The sequence below is a fragment of the Python bivittatus genome, unplaced genomic scaffold, assembly GCF_059951505.1.
Source record: "Python bivittatus isolate LINGU-HERP-01145 unplaced genomic scaffold, Pbiv_v1 ctg000020_np1212, whole genome shotgun sequence".
NCBI lineage: Eukaryota > Metazoa > Chordata > Lepidosauria > Squamata > Pythonidae > Python > Python bivittatus.
In genome coordinates, this window is record NW_028277030.1 from 22,786,688 (window position 1) to 22,806,623 (window position 19,936).

At 36.8% G+C, this 19,936-nt stretch overlaps 1 protein-coding gene across 1 annotated transcript in view; it reads left to right on the forward strand.

Annotated features, from left to right (window-relative positions):
- The window catches only part of SMC6 (structural maintenance of chromosomes 6), a 55,137-nt gene that overhangs the window by 26,197 nt on the left and 9,004 nt on the right, over nt 1-19,936 (forward strand). The window contains exons 15-24 of the mRNA XM_088135811.1: nt 346-547; nt 1,471-1,585; nt 2,147-2,307; nt 2,854-2,989; nt 4,675-4,755; nt 5,792-5,962; nt 7,158-7,295; nt 8,165-8,310; nt 10,276-10,401; nt 12,453-12,558. Of these exons, the coding sequence (XP_087991937.1) occupies nt 346-547; nt 1,471-1,585; nt 2,147-2,307; nt 2,854-2,989; nt 4,675-4,755; nt 5,792-5,962; nt 7,158-7,295; nt 8,165-8,310; nt 10,276-10,401; nt 12,453-12,558 (1,382 nt within the window). The remainder of the gene's footprint in view (nt 1-345; nt 548-1,470; nt 1,586-2,146; nt 2,308-2,853; nt 2,990-4,674; nt 4,756-5,791; nt 5,963-7,157; nt 7,296-8,164; nt 8,311-10,275; nt 10,402-12,452; nt 12,559-19,936) is intronic.

Here is a 19,936-nt window from a genome sequence, read left to right on the forward strand (position 1 = left end):
TAGTGGGCTAATACTATTATTACTACAGAAGTTGTTGCAATGAGAATTCACAACTCATACAACATTTAGGTAACTATAAGATTGAATATAATCAGAGGCCATTGTCAAAATGCCATATTTGGGAAAAATAGGCAGTGAGAGATTTAAACACACAAATATATATGCATTTGTTGTTTCATTAAAAAAAAATAAAAAGTGCTGTCATTGAATTAACACTGTGCCTACATTGCTGCTTACACTACCAATACAGGTGCTTGCTGTGGGAAAACAGTTAGCAATCCTAAACTATACAACTGAAAGAGCTTATTTTGACATTATGTACTGAGATTTAGTTCTTACATTTAGGTGCTTTTATTCATCTGAAAGATCCTGAACTTTCACTGGCTGTTGAAGCATGTTTAAAAAACCTGGTTCTTGCATTTTGCTGTGATAATCATAAAGATGAAAGAGTATTACAGGCCTTGATGTCCAAATACTGTCAAGCTGGTTTTCGACCTCCAATTATTGTTATTCGTTTTCAGGACAATGTTTATGATGTAAAGTCAAGGTAAGCATATCTGACTTTTGTTTTAAAATCTAATTTCTATATCAGCCTTTATTAAAATCAATTCCTTTATTCCCAGGTGTCTGGTATAGTTTGCATAATGTTGTTTTGATTAAAGTTCAGTCATAATTTTATATACTGGAAATAAACTCACTGAGAGATATTTCAGAATAGCTTTGCATATAATTGCTTTGTAAGTAAGTTCTGAGATTGCATCAATAAATATGAGATTTTTTTCTGTCACCTTTAGCTCACTATAGTAGTTCACAATGGCATATTGATAACTATTCTTGACATTTTACTTGTAAACACTGCTCTGCTCCTATTTTTGAGTTGTTTTAATAGAATTCATAATTTATACTCAGTGATGCCCTTTTATATACAGACCCAGTAGAAGCCTTTATTAATGAAAAGGAGGAAACATACATTCTCTGAAAATTTGTTCTTGAAGTTTGGGGAATTCTCTAAAAATTTGGGAGATGGTATGCAGTAATCTTTTTTTCTGGCCATGTATTTGACTGCTGCTTTCTTCTTAACTGTTCTACTCCTGAATTATCCTTTCAGATCTAAACCAATCCCGTTCATATCTGATATTTGCCATTCTGGATTGTTTTTATTTTTTTTCCCCAATTAAAACTCATAAAACTATAGCCCAATTGTAGCACTCAAAACAGTGAAAAATTCTGAATGATGCCACACAAAATTGCCAAGTTTTATTCCTCATGACAAAACCTGTAAACCTCCAGGTTTCCTTTCAAGGTAGAAATATTTTAAGGTTTCCTATGCCTTCTTATGCCCATTACCAGAAATTTCCACCAAACCAAAGATAACTTCCATTTGTGGAACAGACTCACTGGATATAAAAATTAATTCCTAATCTCATGCATTGTCACAAAAATGTACCTTATTGTTTTAACATTTCACAGGGCTGTTTTTCATCCTGACTTCCCAACAGTTTTGGCAGCATTAGACTTTGACAATGCAGTAGTAGCCAACTGTTTAATTGACATGAGGAACATAGAAACCATCCTGCTGATTAAAGTAAGAATTCACTATCATACTAGTAATACATACGGAATGTTAGCATGATATTTTTCTGATAATTCATCTTGTTTAGGATTAGATAATCTAATCTAATGATAATCCTTCTCATTAAATACATGCTGTTTGTGTTTTACTTCTACCAAATCATGTTCAGATGTTTATCAAGTTGTCTTGCTATTATATAAGAGAGAATGGATATTGGAGTTTAAAGGGAGTGATAATAGGATGTAAAGAAAAGGCTTGCTGGTTTCATCAGCTATAACAAGGCAGAAGTTAAAATCAAGATTTGATTTAAGGCAGGTTCTGTTGGCTGTTACATCAAGGGGATATAGCCATGATCTTGAGAGAGTGAGTTCTTGAAATAATTCTTGCATAAAGATAAATCCAGACAACAGAGTATTGGGATAAGTCTATTGGTATTCAGCTGAATATTTAAAAAGACAGTTGTACTGATAGTCACATTCAAAAAAGTTTTCAGAGCCTTCTGTTTTAAATCTCTCTGAGTTGTAAATATTGCATGTTTATATGTAAATCGTTTATGTGTTTATTTTTTCTTAGAATAATTATAAAGCTCGAAGTGTTATGCAGCACAACAAGCCTCCCAAAAATTGTAAGGAAGCTTTCACTGCTGATGGTGATCAGGTGTTTGAGGAAAGATATTACTCTTCTGAAAATAAAAGATCTAGATTTCTCAGCAGAGATGTAGAAGCAGACATAAGGTTAGAATAAACTATGAGAACTCTTTCTGCATCAGTTCTGCTATTTTTTCTGTTATTTAAATTATGTGGTAGATAATTATTATGGCAAATTAATTAATAGAAAAATTGTATGTGTGTGTAATCACTATTACTGTAACCTAGCATCAGAATTAATTCTGATAATACAAAATAAAGTTATAAAAGAAAATATGCCTGGACAGAACAACTCTAAAGTGTTGTCTGTATTGCTTGAAAGTCTTCCTCCTTGTCCCTTTGTTGAAAGAAAGCCCCTCAAATGGTTGATAACTCCTTACTGCATCTGCTGCAGCCAGTCCTAATTAAATATTCTCTGTGATATCCCAGTATACATGAATTTTTATTTTATTTTATTAATCTCATTTTAAGAGCACAGTATTTAAAACAGCCCTCAACTATTTTATAAGGACAGGACATTTCAAGCTGATTATTCCGAGTTCATCTAAATAATTTATATCAGTTTCTTCAGCTTCTTATAAAAATAGGTTTCTGGCTAAGGAGTTGTTGTGATTAATTCTTTATGTCTTTAAGTAATTTGGAGAGAGAAGTTGAAAACAGAAAAGCTCATCTCTTGGCAATACAACAGCAAATACATTCTGTTGAAATTGATATAAGAGAGAACAAACAATTTCTTATTGATCATCATCAGCACAAAAAAAAATTACAGGTAAGAAGAACATAGTGAGCAACCTATATTGGAAAGTAAAAGTTATCCTGGTATCTACTACAGTATAGCAGGTTCTTTTTTATATATGAGCAATTTATTATAACTGAGCTTTATGTCATTTGGTGTGTTAAAAACATTTTCACACACAAATCAATACATTTGAATTACTTTGTAATTAGTAAATTACTTACTGCACTTTTAACATTCTCATTTTTTTTACTTTGAAGGGGTAAGAAAGTGAGTATATTATCATACACTGTCCTCTTAAAAGCACAAAAACCACTGACACAAGTTTTTCCTAGGTGGATTATAAAAACTCCAGAAAAGATAGAAATTAATTTGCAACTAGCTAGTTATGTGACTTCATTGAACTCAGACTGGAGGTGTAATATCATTAAAATAGATAATATGAAAGAGAGATAAGGACATATGTGGTGAATGCATTAAGGAAGGGATGAAAATGATAGAATGGAAGGAAGGAATTAATGGGCCAGACATAACCAGTGAAGGTTTCCTCACAATGAAATGGAGTATATATATCCAAAGTTTAGATAGGAATTATCATTTCATAATGGAAGCACAGATTATTGTAATGGAGTGAATACATTGTATTCTGATATTATTTACTATTTATTTTGATTTTTGGAAATGCTCATATTTGTATCTAGGTTATGAGTTGTAGGTATACCCTTAGCTTTCAGCAAGATGCTTTATAAAATGGCAGTTCCATCAGTTTGTTTTGCATTTTCTAGGTTAGTAGTAAGAATTTTTTAAAAGTTTGGCTCCATTTTCATAAAAGATAAATCTATAGCTAATTTATTGTTAGCAAATTAGTGAATCTCCTTTTTCAGGCCCTGATCCAGGACTTTCTTAGTTTCAAGAATATGTGCTATATTGTATGTAGTGTATGTACTGTGCAAATGTTTTAGGCAGGTGTGAAAAAATGCGGTAAAGTAAGAATGCTTTCAAAAATATATATTGTAATTGTTTATCAATTTACAAAATGCAAAGTGAGCGAACAGAAGAGAAATCCAAATCAAATCAATGAGGCAGCTCATACCATCAGTCTTTTAACTGTATATGGGAATAATGCACTTCTGCTTAACAGACCACTACATGTTGGATTTGGACTGTTGTAGCATGTTCTCTTCTTCAAGGGCAGTGTCAAGATTAGGTCGCTCTGCTCCAGGAAGATGGATTCAGATAGCTCCAGGGGACGTTTTCTTGAAAGTTGCAAGCTTTGAGACTTAATTGAGATGTAGAATAACTAAGCCTCTCTATGCTGTGGCTCATAAGCGCTTCCATTCCATATTCCATATAATAAGCACTTCCATCCCATTTTGCTTCACTGTGAAAGAAAGTACACCCTCTGAGTTCTATGGTTTTACGTATCAGGACATAATAAAAATCATCTGGTCCTTAGCAGTTCTCAAAAGTAGGTAAATACAACCTCAGGTGAACAACAACAGATGACATATTACACCATGTCATCATTTATTTTACAAAAAGAAAGCCAAAATGGAGAAGCCATGTGTGAAAAACTAAGTGGATGTGGATGATGAAACTTGAAGATGGGCAGCTTGGAAAAAAATGGTTGAATTAATCACATGTTAAGATCGTAAGATATTAAAATGTCTCTTGAAACCTAAATGGATTTTTAACATTTATTTTCATTTCTGTTACAGATAGAAATAAGAAAAACAAACTCAGGAATTACTGGCCTTGAAAATGTAGAAGAACGCCAATCAGTGGTCATCTCTACATTAGTAAGAACTGTTTGGATACTTCCTGCCTTTATCTGATACACAGAGGTGTAACTAATGAGGACAGACAGTAATTCATGCAGTGAAGGATACTATTATTTCTGAAAAACTGTGTTTATTTGCTGAGTTGCATTATTTCTTTAGCATCTGAGGAAGAAACAAGTGAATGAATGTCTGCAGAAGTTGTTTATGAATCTTTAGAACTTTGAATACAAATATTGTACTACAGGTAGTCATCATTTAGTGACCACAGTTGGGACCAGTGACTTGGTTGTTTAACGAAGTGGTCACTAACTGAAAAATGTGACCATGACTGTATTTATGATTTACACAGGACAACACATACTGACTCATGGTGAACATATGATTGAGAGAAATGCTGCAAAGGTCATAAATGTGGGCATTGGTCACAAAGTTACTTTTTCAGCACCTTTGTAACTGTGAACAACTGCTGTCTGAAGCAGTCATTAAGCAAGAATTACCTGTAGTGTAATTAATAAATAATAAATAAAATTGTGTATCCATGATGAGTAACACCATATAATACTCTAAAGAGAGTATCAATCTATCTTAAAAGCTACTCAGTAATAGCATGTAGTATATTTTATAGCTCTTCACTACAAATATAGACACACATTGTTTGCATACCGAATACTTACAAATCTCTCTTCCAAAGTAGTTGGTGAAACAATATTAAAATAGTTGTATGTTTCCCATGCTTTTGGTAAAATAATAATTACCACCACATCCTTGTGGAAATAATAAATCTGAAATGTGATGGAGAATAGATCTTCTTGATTGTAAAGGATAAAACTAATAGCAATAACACATTGGGATAAACCTGATTTTTGCCTTGTAATAGTCCAGGGAAACTGACCCCACAAAAGCTTGTGTTACAATAAAGCTAATAGTGTTAAAACTTCTTGCACTATGATACAATCTGTAGTCTCCTTGCTCTCCTTGGGTTGTCAGACTGAAACATAAATTTATGACTAGTAATTCAAATTAGGTTTTTTTAATGGATTTTTCTTTACATCAGGAAGAAGAAATTCATGATTACCAACAGAAGATAGATACTGTTAAGGAACGTATACTTAAGCAGAAGGCAAAAATGGAGGAACTGAAACATATTTTACAAGAGGAAGAACAGAAATGTGCAGCCATCAAAGACAAAATTAATCAAGTAGAAGAAGAATCAGCTACAATCAAGGTAGTATTACTATTAAATACAGTGGGTAGAATGAACAAGAACATATGTAAAGAGTAAAACAACGGATAGTTTATCTACATCTTTTAATTGACATTTAAAAGATTTTAATTATTATGTTTGAGGGATCAGAAAATTCAAAATAGTAGATACAATTAATCAGAATAGTAGATATAGTGATCCACAATTTGGCCTGAATATAGAATAGGACGCCAGCTAGTTAACTACAGTGGTACCTCGGGTTACAAACGCCTCTGTTAACGAACTTTTCGGGTTATGACCAGCTCCAGCGCAAAAATTTACCTCGGTTTGCGAACTCCGCCTCGGGGTACGAGCAGGATACGCGGCCATTTTCCCTCCCGTGACACAGTCTGCGGCCATTTTTCCGCCCCTGACACGTGGTCCGTGGCCATTTTCTGCCCCTGACACGTGGTCTGCGGCCATTTTTCCACCCCTGACACGTGGTCCGCGGCCATTTTCCGCCCCTGACACGTGGTCGTAGGGAGGGGGACTCTCCCTCCAAGCAATAGCCGCCTCCCTGTCCTCCACGCCAGAACGGATTAACAGTAATTACATTGAACCTTATGGGGAAATTTCCTTCGGGTTGCAACCAATTCGGGTTGTGGCCAGAGTCACGGAACAAATTAAGTTCGTAAACCGAGGTTCCACTGTAGTTGTATAAAGTACAGAACTACATGAAAAATCTCTAGTTAGTCAATAAAAACCTTGAGTGAGCAGATTTTGGATAGGAGTGCCAACACAATCTATAATTCTTCCTCAAAATGATCATTCTTTAAACTAATGCTACATATTTCATATCACATATTTTTAAAAAAATGCAGGCAAGGGAAAGAAACACTTTTATTTTGACCTGTGCACCCACTGAATCTCCAGAGTTCTTTTCCCTTGGAGCTTGCACAAGATTTCAGTTTCTTCTTTCAATGGAAGAAAGTGCAGTAGTCAACTCTGGATTTAACAGAATTTGTCTGTGCTTGTTTCACCTGATATCAAAAAGTACAAATTGTTATTTCATAATAGTATTGATTACTAGTTTCATTTTCTAATACAGAAATTATGCCCAATTTTATTGGACTTTCTGTGTTAAACAGCTAAATTCAATTATGACTTTATTAAATTTAGGTTACTGGCACATTAATATTAACATAATTTATGTTTTGTAATGATTTGCTGCTAATAGGATGAATTACATCAGGCAGTTGATGATCTGGAGAGAAGTAAAAGCAAACTGAAGCATTATGAAGAAAAAGAAAAACTCCATTTGGAATCCATAAAAACACTTAGGCATGATCTAGCTACAAAAAAGAGAGAATTAGAGGTATTTATTTTCTTTAGTATGACTGAAAAAAATTCTTTGCAATAGAGCTAACTACTAAATGATGGAAATGGTGATAACATTCCCTATTGCTTATTTTAATATGTATCTTACGTATTTTTGTGGAGTTGATTTTAATTAACATGGCCTAATGGTCCCTGGTTTTTTTTTAATACCTGTGCTTCTAGGACTCACTTCCTCTTCCCAATATTTTCTAATATCAAGTATGCAGGGCCTTTCCTAGATCTGGGCATAAAGATGGCTATTAACTGCTTAAACCAAGTGGGTCTTTTCCGTAGTTTGAGCTGCATTTGGAAAGGGTATTTGCATAGTCCTGGGAAAAGAGACTCCTGCTTTAAGGAGTTGGGACAAATCCAAACAATTGTGTGTGTTTGTGTTTGTGTATGTGTGTACTCTAAAGGATTGTTTAAATTTTAAATATGTTAAGTAATATGTAAATATGTTACATTAAATGTTAAATAATAAATTAGAGCAGTATAATTTAAAACCCTAGAACAGTATAAATAACTTGAAATAGGCCTTTCTCAGTTTGACGTGAGGAGGCATCCAGCAGTGCTTTAACTTCCTTTATTGGCCAGAAATATGCAGCATGTTCCTGTTCAGATTTTATTGTATTCAGCTTTTATGTATTTCTTCCTTCACACCTATACTTGCTCTTAATTTTTTAAATGTTTTTAAAACCTTGTCTGTGCTTTTTGCTTTAAAATATTCCTCCTCTTCCCTTTACTATACTTAGTTTCACTTTATTTTAGTTTCACTTCACTTTATTAATTTTTTCTATATTACTACATTGTTTTCATCCAAAAACTTAGTGAAAATTATCTTTTGCCATATTTTAACATACTTATTAGGAAGTGATTGCAAAGGCTTCAAAGATCCATCCAGAGCGAATAGAAGTAAATAGGACTTTTAAAAGTCTTGATACAGAAATGAATCACTTGAGAGAAAAAATAAATTCAGAAAGAGAACGTACTGGAGATAGAGAAGAAATAATAAGGTAAATGCAGTGTGTGTGTGTGTATGTGTGTAAGTGAATTTTATATGTGTGGGTGAGTGAATGTGTAGGAGACACCTGTACCCTATATCATTGATTCCCAGCCTGTGGTCTGCTGGCTGCTAATGGAATGTGAGAAAATTATTTTTGTGTGTGCACACGTTTTGGGCAAATTGCCAAAATTCATATGTTGGCATTTATTAAATCTCACATGATTTTCACAAGAATGCCAGATCTTATAAGATTTTAGCAATCTCCCATGATATGGGGCATTTGATTTTTTAAAAAATTCTATTTAAGTTTTGGATCCTGCCCAAGTCAATGGGATAAATTGTGTGGTGCCTGCAGATTCTGCAGTATTGCCCTCTGATTTAAGTAGTAGGCCTCAAAAAAACATAATGGTCAGTGGTCCAGATAAATTAAAAAATTGGAAACTACATATATTTCTTTAATTTCTGAATACTTGTATATGTTCCTTCATGCCTGCTATAATTGATGCCTGCCAGAGGCAAGTATATCTGGATGGAAATCCCAAAATAACAATTAATTCTGCTCTGGTAATTTCCTTTTGGACCATTTGACAATGCACTGCATGTGGGATTGCCTTTAAAATAATTTAAATGTAGTAAAATTGAGATGTTACTAAACAGTTGGGGAGAAAAGGGTTCTGTTAAAGCTGAATGACTAATTAATCCAGATTTATTTAATTTGCATACATTTTATTTAAGTAAATTTTACATTATATAATGGATGTAAAATAGGCGAACACCATCTGGACTGCTTTGCCAATCAGCAGACATCAGCAAAGCTGTCTGAATTCAGATTTTGTCCACTGGTTCAATCCTTTCTCCCCACCCCCCCCTTACCAATTAGTCCATTAAATCAAGGTTTTTTTACTTTATTAGTTTAAAGGATTTTAAAGCCTAAAATGGGATTGCCTAAAAGATTCTTCCATGTGTACCTCCTATCCAATTACCATCCGTCAATTTAAAAATCTATATATGTAAATTTAGGGTCAAGTGAAATTTGTTTTGTTTTAATACTCTGTATTGTTTCTGATTTTATGTATTTATGTTTCATTTTTTACTTTTTAATGTTAGTGTATTATGCTACTCATAGAACCTAATTATAGGGAAGCATTCAAATATTTTAAGTAAATATTTGAAATTGTAGAATTATGTAAAAGAAGGAGGCATATTAATGTGTCATAGTAAAATCCTGGCCCAGATTAATGACATTTGAGTGGTTAAACTTCCTTTCATGAAATTCCCTTGCCTTTTTTGCCTACTAACTTTGTGCTAGGTAACATCTCTGTTTTTCTTGGTTCTAATGCATCTTAATTTATTGTTTTGAAATATGTTGTAAACTATTTTCAACTGAAGAGTTTCAGCTGAAAGATGCTATATAGATATAAATGATTCCCTCTGCAACTGAATATAGAGGAGCCTCCCTAGATTAGTCTTGACTCCATCCCAAATAGTGGATAGCCTTGTATTTTGGGGACAAACAAGTCAACCTATTAGCAACTCTTTCCTATTGTTTGGGGACAAATAATTGCATTTGTATTAGAATATGAGACCCCGTTTAATTGAATGATTGTTACACACTTATCCTCAATTGTTTAACCTCTTTTTAAAATCATGCAAGGTAGGGCCTGTCTATAACTGTGTTGTTGTGTTCTGTGAAAGAATACTTGTTTTTCATTGTTGAAAATCACTATCATTGGGGGGTCCCCAAATTCTATTGTTCAGTTTGGGGCAATCCTTCCTTTTCCCAGCTATTCCTGTGAAATTGTTCAAAATAGTCTTCTAGGCATCCAGAGAAACTTCCTTAGAACATAGGCGGCTGTATCAGGTTATAGGCATCTTTCTATCCTAGAATTTCCCTAGATTAACTTGATATTGGTTCCAAGCTAAATAATATTTATTTTTCTTTTTTTCTTTTTTCCTTTTTTTAATTTATATGCAGGCAGCTTCAGGAAGCAAAAGAAAAATATCAGAGTGCAGAAAGCAAAAGCAAAAATTTGAAGAAATTCATAAAACTATTGGATGAAGTGATGGTTAAGAGACATAAAACATATCTGCATTTTAGAAGGTAGGTATTATGTTTGTGTGTAATATTTTTAAAGATATCTAGTGACTTAAACAAGGATCTAATAAAAGGCAATGGCAGTTTGAAGTTATTTAGATATTTGTGACTTACCTGTTTCATGTTAACAAGAACCAATGTGATGATACAAAACAACAGTTATATTTTTGCATAATTAAACCACTGTGCATACATGTTAAGAGATTGAAGTCAGTAAGCAAAAGGGCACTGTTTGCTGCAAGTACATTTCTCTTCAAAAATAGTCCTGTTATTTAATTTTTATTTGTCAGTGCCATAAAAATATATAAAACTTTTCAAGTAGAGTTTTTGGTCGAAATATTAGCTTTTTTCAGTAATTATAACCACGTGCAGGAGACTGAGCAGCAGGTATGTTCAGTCTGGTTCATGAGAACTGGTTATTTAATTGTTTCTAGGATGGGGCTTCTGTCTACTTTGTCTTTGGCAGGGCATGTCAGGTAATGCACTAAGAAGGATAAAGGGGTAGCAGTAGAGCTTCCCTCCCCCAAAGTTGCTAGGCAATCTCATTCCATAAGCCGCAGAGTCTAGGCATAAGACATAGGACCACCCACCATCATCCAGACTGACACCTCACCCACCCCCGTTATGGAACACCATCTTTGAGCTTGTTGGACCTGTCAGTTCCACCTCCTGCTCTCAGCTTGCCCTCCCCTTATCTGCTTGGGAACTGGTGGTTGCTTAATTTAGATAATCCCCCTTCAGGGATGAGTACACTATCTCCCTCCTCTGTTTTCACGTTACCTGTGGAGGGGACTGTGTTGCTTCTTCTGCCTTCATCTGTAGTTTAGAACGTAACTCACTGCTTCAGAGACTTGACTCCTTGGATTCTGAATGCCACATGAAACAGAAACTATGGTGCAAGAGTTTCTGATCTGAGTACTTGGACTATGAAGAGGCTGAATGTCCAGGCAAAAAGGTTATGTCTCCCTTGAGTCAAGTGTGTCTTCTAGTGACATGAATGTTTCTATTATGTTTTCCTGCTTTCCTAGCAACATCATAGAAGGCGTTTGCCATTGACATCTTCAGAAAGTCATGGGGATCATTCATGAAAGTCATGGGCATCAGTGGCTATTAGCCTTGATGGCAGTGTGACTACCTCTGAAGGCCATCTGCTGGGAGACTGATAGGCTTCCTTATGCAGTCGTTTGGCCATTGTGAGAACAGACCACTGGACTAGATAGGCCAAGGATCTGATACAGCAGGGCACTGCTTATGTTATGTGATCTCATATTATGATGTGTTCTTTTAAATTCTCAGTATAGTCTGCAGTCCTGGGATTTTTTGGTAGGTTTTGTCCAATTGCTTGTTTATATGTCGGCTTGTTAATTTGCTGCTTTGGAAAAAAAATACAGGTAGACCTCGCCTACCAACTGCCTAATTCAAAGTTACGATAGTGCTGAAAAAATAATTTTATGACTTATGCCCGCATTTATGATCTTTGCAGCGTCCCTTAGTCTCATGATTGCCATTACAGTCAGTACGCGTTGTCCTGTGCTGACCCGTTGTTTTTCTTTTCTCTCCCCTTGCGGAGCAAAGAGATTGGAGAGGAAGGGATTACTAGGAGTAAGCAGGGCCACAAAGTGTGCTCTGGGCTGTTGGTGCCACTGCATTCCTTTTGTTGTGTATTCTCCATTGTGTGCCTGCTTACTCTCTTGTAATCCCTTCTTCTCTAATGAATGTAAATACAAACATTAATTTCCTTCTTGCTAATTATCCCAGTACTGGGATGAGCATTCCAAAGGGTGGCAGAGTGAGGAAAAGGAATTCACATTCAGGATCATGTGATTTCCCACTTAGCAACTGCTTCACTTAATGACAAAGCTGACAGTCCTAACTGTGGTTGCTAAATGAAGACTACCTGTATAACAATTGATTTTTCATCTTTATTTAATATATGAACAGAACAATTATTTCAAATCATGTTGGAAATGTCCCTTTCGCCTATGCTTATGTATACATTTTGAATAAATTTCCAGTTCCTTTTATATCTTTATTTTTTAAATATTTTCATTTTGAAGATATCTTACTCTGCGATGCAAATATTACTTCGATTCTTTGTTAAGTCAACTGTCGTATTCTGGAAAACTAGAATTTGACCACAAGAACGAAAGGCTTTCAATTACTGTAAGTCTGTTTGCTTTTGTTTTTTTTATTTATTTATTTATTTATTTATTTATTTATTTTTGGCATATTGCTTTGTATGATTTGATTGTTGAATGAAGGATTCTTCCTACATTATTCCAGTTCAGGTCTATACATTCCACAAAGGTTGGCCTTAAAAAGGAATGGGAAATAATGGTGTCACTCCTCCACACAACCTGCATGTGAATGATCTTCCATGTGAGCACCCATTCATACAAAAACATTCCCTTGCAAGAAATAGAAACAGAGTATCTTTTTAATACCTAGAGTAAAGAAAATGTAAACTGAAAGTGATAAGAGCTCTTTCCAAAGGTGTAAATACTCCCTAGGTCATTGCCTTAATTTAATAGTACTTGATTATCCAAAAAGCTAGAGCTGACAGGGAAGAAGGCAAAAACAAGCCATTTCTATACTGTTGCCATGAAAACTGTCACCAGGAGTCAAGCTTGACTTGAGGAAACCTTTATTTTTTTTCCACAAAGGAGCTGGCTCAGTAATTCATGAAACTTCAGTCACTGCTGAATCAAGCATGTCTCATTTTTGTGTCTTAATGTATGAAAATGTTAGAATCATCTTGGATTATGTCTCCAAATCAGGAACTCGTGTTGTTAATTGAGGTCTTGTGAACAATATCCAGTGATCAGAGATGATCAAGCAACTTTTGATAACAAATCTGAAGATTTTTTCATATTCCCATTTTTAATACATATTATACTTAATTATTCTCCATCCCACAATTCTTGTTTCTTACTTCCCAATTAATCCAAAATAGCCTTATTCTGGAAGGAAAATTAGATTACAATAATGAAATAAGTGCATTTATACCTGGCAAATTACTTTTCAAGATGTGTAATTCTATCTACATTAATTATGATTGTAAAAATTCCTTGATTTGTATAGTATGTATATTATATTTTGCATATTTTATGCACATATACATATTTATTTGTATCATAATAAAGTAATTCTTGAATATTTTGTTCAGATTATATCATTTTTAATTTTAAACATTTTTTCCTTTTTTAATGGTCCATGGCTTTAATAGATCAGTTTCATTGTTGCCAGTTACTGCAATAGAAATTAAGATATTTTACAAGTTTTAGGTCAAATACCGTGCTAGCTATGTAAGTGTAATATTATTGTTAAGTATGCTTTTTCTTGAGTGATATGAAACATGCAAGACTTGATGGGAAAACTTCACTACAAGAAAGTGAAAATGTTACATCTAATTCTGAACATGGCATATCAATTTGGTATTTGTTGGGTCGTTTTTAATCCTCTCATTCTTGGTTTCGGCCAGTTATATATATTGGCAATGTGTTGATAGTTATTGACAATCAGGAATTCCCCATTAATGAATACGTGGAATGAATTCCAACTGAATGAACACGCTGGTGAAAGATGGGTGGAATGCTTGTTTTCTCTTTCACCCACCCTATTGGCTTTCCTAATGACCATGGAATAATGGGCTGGACCTCCTCTGTGGCCAGTATGCTAGCTGAGCAAATTAGCGAAGAAGCAGGTAGCTGCTCCGTCCCTCATTTATGAGTAGACAGTACTCTGTTTCTAGCCTGCAAAACATTTTAGAGGCAACTTTATGAGAAAAAAGGCGGATTCAAATTTTCATAGTCCAGCGATTTTTGAAATCATAACAGTAAGTTTTCTGTAAATTGTACAGATCATCACTTAGCTGAATGTTGCTGAAATTGCTCATGATGGTTTTTTATTTTTAGAAATAAACGTTATTTTCATTTTGGGGAATTGTTATGACATTTACCACCTCAAGATGTCCTCATAATTCTGAAAGATGGACTGCACTGATGTTTGCAGAAAAACTATAAATGGTTTTTTGCCACTTTTTTTAGCATGATATTTTATTGCTATTTAAGTTTAATTGTAAATACAGGGCACGAGGTTTATAGTATTACATGCTTTGGATGCAATTCATGAAGCACTGTGGTGATGAACATCTCATTCATTTCAATGGCCTTGAAGCAGCAGAATCACTTATTTTTTGTGCATTGTTTAGCTAGATCTATGTGCATTTGTTTCATAAAGGATTTTTACTTTAAGATACATTGAAATTAGGTCTGGACACCTTACTGAATTTAAACATAGTTTTTAATTTAAAAGCATGTGATTAGCTGTGTCAAAACTATTAATATGGTTATTTTTAGTTGTTTGCAAGGTTCTAATGATGTGGGAAGGGGGCTTTTTGAGCTGGATTTCCATCTATTTAGTAGTTCCTTTTTGTCCTGGGAGTAGATGTTCACTTCTCTTTTTGTGTTCTACTCGCACTAACTGAAGAGGTAAACTTGTAGCTCTACATTTTTCCCTAGAAGATCTTGCATGTTTTTCTCTTACATTTAGATGTATTAAAACTAGACTTAAGGAAAGGAGATAAAAAGGAGAACAAACAAGTAACTGAGAAGAAAATTGTGGAGGCAAGTCTAAGTAAGTGCAGGGAAAGTCAGTAACATAGCTATGTTTCTGCATCTTTCTCTATTGGTTCAGGTTTTTGAACAGTAATCCTACACATAAAACAAATTATTGTTATTAAAAACAAGATTGATCAACTCACTTTGTTTCTTTGGTATAAATCTGCTACTAGCAGCTGTCCATCCCAGCCTTAAGACCTAGCATTCATCCAGCAATGGAAAGACAGCATCATATGATCATTGTTACATTGAAGAGTTCTTGTTGGACTCGCCTTCCCAAGAAAGAAGACAAATTTCACCTTTTGACTCTTGACAAAGAAGAGATAGAATTACCCATTATATCACAAAATGCTGGACATTAAAGGTGGATATTCAAATCCAAACTGTTTTGAGACTGAAAAGGTTAGCACTCAAAATGTTTTGCACAATTCTACTCTGCAAAGTTTTTCCTTTCAAATCTAGAATAATTGTGTAGTCTTCCACATGATTAACAGAGTTCCTAGCAATAGTTGAAATGTATTTACTATACAAAGAAACCACAGTTACCCCGCAGTCTCTCAAGGCATCACCACTGGTCTTGTGGTGTGGTTGGAGATGATTGTGGACTATAGGAAAATCCTTCTAATACTCCTCCCCTTATCATACTCGACAGCCCGGTATCAGTGGTAGAGTCCTTCAAGTTCCTGGGTTCTATACTTTCCCAAGACCTGAAATGGACGTTTAACATCACAGCCATCATTAAAAAGGCACAGCAAAGGATGTTTTTTCTGCGGCAACTTAGGAAGTTTAAATTATCCCAGGAGCTCTTGGTACAGTTCTACTTGGTACAGTTCATTGAGTCTGTTATCTGTTCCTCTATAACTGTCTGGTTTGATTCTGCAACCAAACAGGACAGATTCAGACTCCAACGGATAGTTAAGTCTGCAGAAAGGATAATTGCAACCCGCCTGCCTTCTATAGAAGAACTATATACTGTGAGGGTCAAAAGGAGGGCAGAGGATATCTGCAGACTCTTCTCATCCTGGATATAATCTGTTCCAACTTCTTCCTTCAGGACGGTGCTACAGAGAACTATATGTTAAAACATCTAGACATCGGAATAGTTTTTTCCCTTGTGCCATTGCTCTGTTAAATACCATATGACCTGATATGTACTGGACAGTGGCTTCTCCCTTTGGAAAAGTTATTTTACTGGGGCAGTGTTATTGTTACTATTTATTAATTTCCTGTGGCTATCCAAACGCACCATTGATCTTGCTGTTTGTCACCGAAGACAAATTCCTTATATATATTTTATACTTGGTCATTAAAGTATTTTGTATTTGTATTGTATTTGGAGCATTCTATACCAAGGAAAATTCTGCCCAAAGGAAGTAGCAATATGTTTGGTTAGGCTAGTGAGAAGAACACGAGTCTTGCTCACTCAGAACATGTGAGCTTTGCAATTCAATAATTACAGTTAATTACTTTTTAAAGAGGGCTTTATTGTACAACTTGTTTTGTAGCAGGATACTTGAAGATGTAAAAGAAGATATTAATTGGCTAGTGCAAAACAGCTTAGATTGTATTTGGTTTTCAATTAAGATTATTACCATATACACTGCTCAGGAGATAAAGTTTCCAGATGAATCATTCAAAGGTTGATGTTCAATCCTGAGCCACCTTTAGTACTTCAGTCTTGAAGAATCCTTGGAATTTAAAATCAGCCAACAACAAAGGAAATAAATGCTTTCTGCTCCCAAACGGATGATTATAAACACATCCCGTTGGCAATCAGAGTGATAGTCTGTTTATGAGTGAAATGTTAGGTTTTATATCACTTTGTCATTATTGTCTGTTATGGGTTATTTAGTTGTTATTTCAAAGAGACTGACAAGAAAAAATAGTGGAGAAGGCAAGAAAGGGAAGTGGAAGATCAGGAAATTGAGAACTTGTATTTTGGAATGGTTTTCCTGTGGTGCAGCTGCTGGGTCCGGAGTTGACAAAGATAATGGTTTGGTCTCATTGGAGAATCACTAGCAGGTGGCTGGGAGTTCATTCTTTCTAGAGCAGGAGGAGGTTAGTCTTAGTGTTGGAGGGAGAGGGACCTGGAAGGCCAGAGCATCTATCCAGAAGTGATTTCATCCATTAGTGATGCTGAAAGGGCACCCTTGGCAGATCAGATTGCAAAATCCTGCATAAAAGGTCACTAGGTGTTTGCATGCAAATGTGGAGCAAGGTGGCCTGACAGAGCCTGACAGAGATTGAGTTTTACCTGGACCCAGTTTTGGGCCGAAGAAAAAAGTCACAACAACAAAATAGGACTATTAGAGGGACAACAGGAAGAAAGTACTTTTTTTCTTTTTGTCATTGTTCTGTCCATATGAGGGGTGGGGGGTTGGAATGGAATACAGGGAGTCCTTGGCTTACGTCCATTTGTTCAGCAACCATTCAAAGCTACAGTGGCGCTGAAAAAATGGACTTATGACCAGTCCTCAAAGTTCCAGCTATCACAGCATTCCTGTGGTCACATGATCGTGATCCGGGCGCGTGAATGCTCGGCTCGCGATTGCAAAGTCGCAGTGAACTATGTCATGTGATCGCCATTTGCGACCTTTCCTGCCGGCTTCCCACATGCAAAGGCAATGGCGAAGCCAGCAGGGAACGTTGCAAGTCACCCCAGTAAGTCGCTGTCTTTTCTCCTGACGAGCCCACTATGGAGTATGAGACCTCAGGGATCTTGTATTGTGTAGCACCACCTGCACTTTACAGCATGCGACCACCCGCAGCACCTCTTTCCTCCTGCAGCCCCCACTGACCCATCCACGCTCCCTAGCACCCACCCATGGCACCCTCCACCCCTGTGGCCCCCCCATGTTCCTTACTTGGAATTCCTACCTCTTCCCACTTAATGACCTGCATGTCCTGAGGTTATGACGGCAACTGGGACAGCTGAGATTACCATCACTAAGCGATGCAGCCACATGACGTAGTGCTTTATGACTACATTGCTTAGTGATGGCAATGCTGGTCCCAATTCCTGTCATTACCCGAGGATCACCTGTATTGGAGGATCTTCCCACAGTGAGAAAGTAGCAGGGAATCATTTCCATAAACTGGAGCCTCGTGAGAGGAGGCTGCTGGGGGTGGTGGAAGAAGGAACAGATTGTTTTGGTGGGTTTATAAGTTTATTGTAGGGTGGGATTTTGAGATATTTGAGTGGGCTACCAGCCTGGCTGGGTGCATTTGCCAGAAGAAGGGCTGGTAGATGGGAAGCATGTACTTTGTGGGTGCATGTTGGGGTAGGGGATTGCATATATGAGTAACAGATTAATGAATGGTGGTTGGTATGAGTAGCATGGGAGTGTAATGGGTTATTTGGACAAGGGACTGGCATGTGTCCACATGTTAGAGGTAAGAGCAGCATGATCCTGGGAGTCAGAGGAGATACTGTACTGGTATGTAGGATTGTCCTTGGGAGACAGGATGAAGAGCTGCAGCCTAGGCAACAGTCTTTATTGTAACCTAGGATTAGGTTCAGTAGGATTAGTTCATCTGGATGTGCTTCTTGTCTGGACTACCTTGCAAGGCTGACAGATAAGGCGGGGAGTGTTGGGTGTGCCATTCCAAGGGAACAGAGAACAATAGTTTGTTGTTCATCTCCACTTCTGCCCTGTCAGCCTATTCCTGGGTCTTGGTGGTTATGCATTAGCTCTTGTGTTTGCCTTGGAGCAGTTATATGGTGATCTAGATGGCAGATATGGGGGTCATTACATCTAGCAAATTGCTGTGGTCAGATCACTTTCTGGTCCAATTAAAATTAGCTGCCACTTGGTACCTCCTCTAGTGGATTACTATTGTTGGGACTTTAATAGGGATAGTCTACCCATCTTGGTTGTACATGGACTTCTCAGTGGCTTTTGAAGTGTCCTGCTGAACTGCCTGCAGGGTTTGGGAATTGGAGGTACTGTGTTACAGTGGTTCTGATTCTACCTTATGTAAGGTTTGCCCCGTTCGACAGAGAAACTCTCGTGACACGTGTGGTTCACAAAGAAGGTTTACTCATGCGTAACGTAGTAGTCACAAGCAAAGCCAGGACTGGCTTGGTATAATTGCATCACTTGTTATATTCCCCCCTTCCCGCGCTTTTTTCCCGCCCCGCGATCACGTTGCAGCTGCGGATTATGGGCCCCCAATAATCCCCCTTGATTGTTCATGATGGCAGGATCGGTCAGGGTCTATTGTCCTTGATTGCCAGTCCCCCTCCGGCTGGGTTGGTTCCTCCCCGTTACGTGCAAGCCCGCGGGTTCTGTGCTGCGTTGCGATCTTGTTTCGCTGCCTGCGGCCCCGTTCATCGCTGGCTCGCGCCGTTATCAGTTTATAGTTAAAAGCTTCCGCTGCGGTTTTCCGGTTTGGCTGGGCGCAGGTGGCCCGTTAATTAGCGGCGCTTTCAGTTCCTCTTTTCCCCGCTAGCTACCGCCGGTGGATTCCGCGTGGTCTGGCTGCGAGCTTCCCTGAAGCCCCGTGCTTCCCTGAAGCCCCGTGCTGACCGAACCTGACACCTTAATGGACATTTCCAGCCGGTGTAGCTTCCTTCTTGTGGAACGTTGTAGGGATTATTTTTCTTCTCTTTGCTGTTTAACATATATATGAAGCCACTGGGAGAGGTCATTTAGTGGTTTGGGGTGCACAACCATCAATAGGTTGATGATACGCAGCTTTATATGGCCACTGGAGGCCCAGCTGGAGGTTGTATCAAAGTCTGGTCCCAGTGTCTGGAGGCTCAGGGATGTAGATGAAAGAAAACAAGCTGAAACTGAATCTAAGTAGGCCAGAGTTAATGTTTATTCAGTTCAATGTTGCCTCTCAAGGGATTGGCACTTCCCCTGAGGGAGCAGATCTGTGATTTCTGGGTCCTCCTGGGCTCCTGGCTACTACTTTTA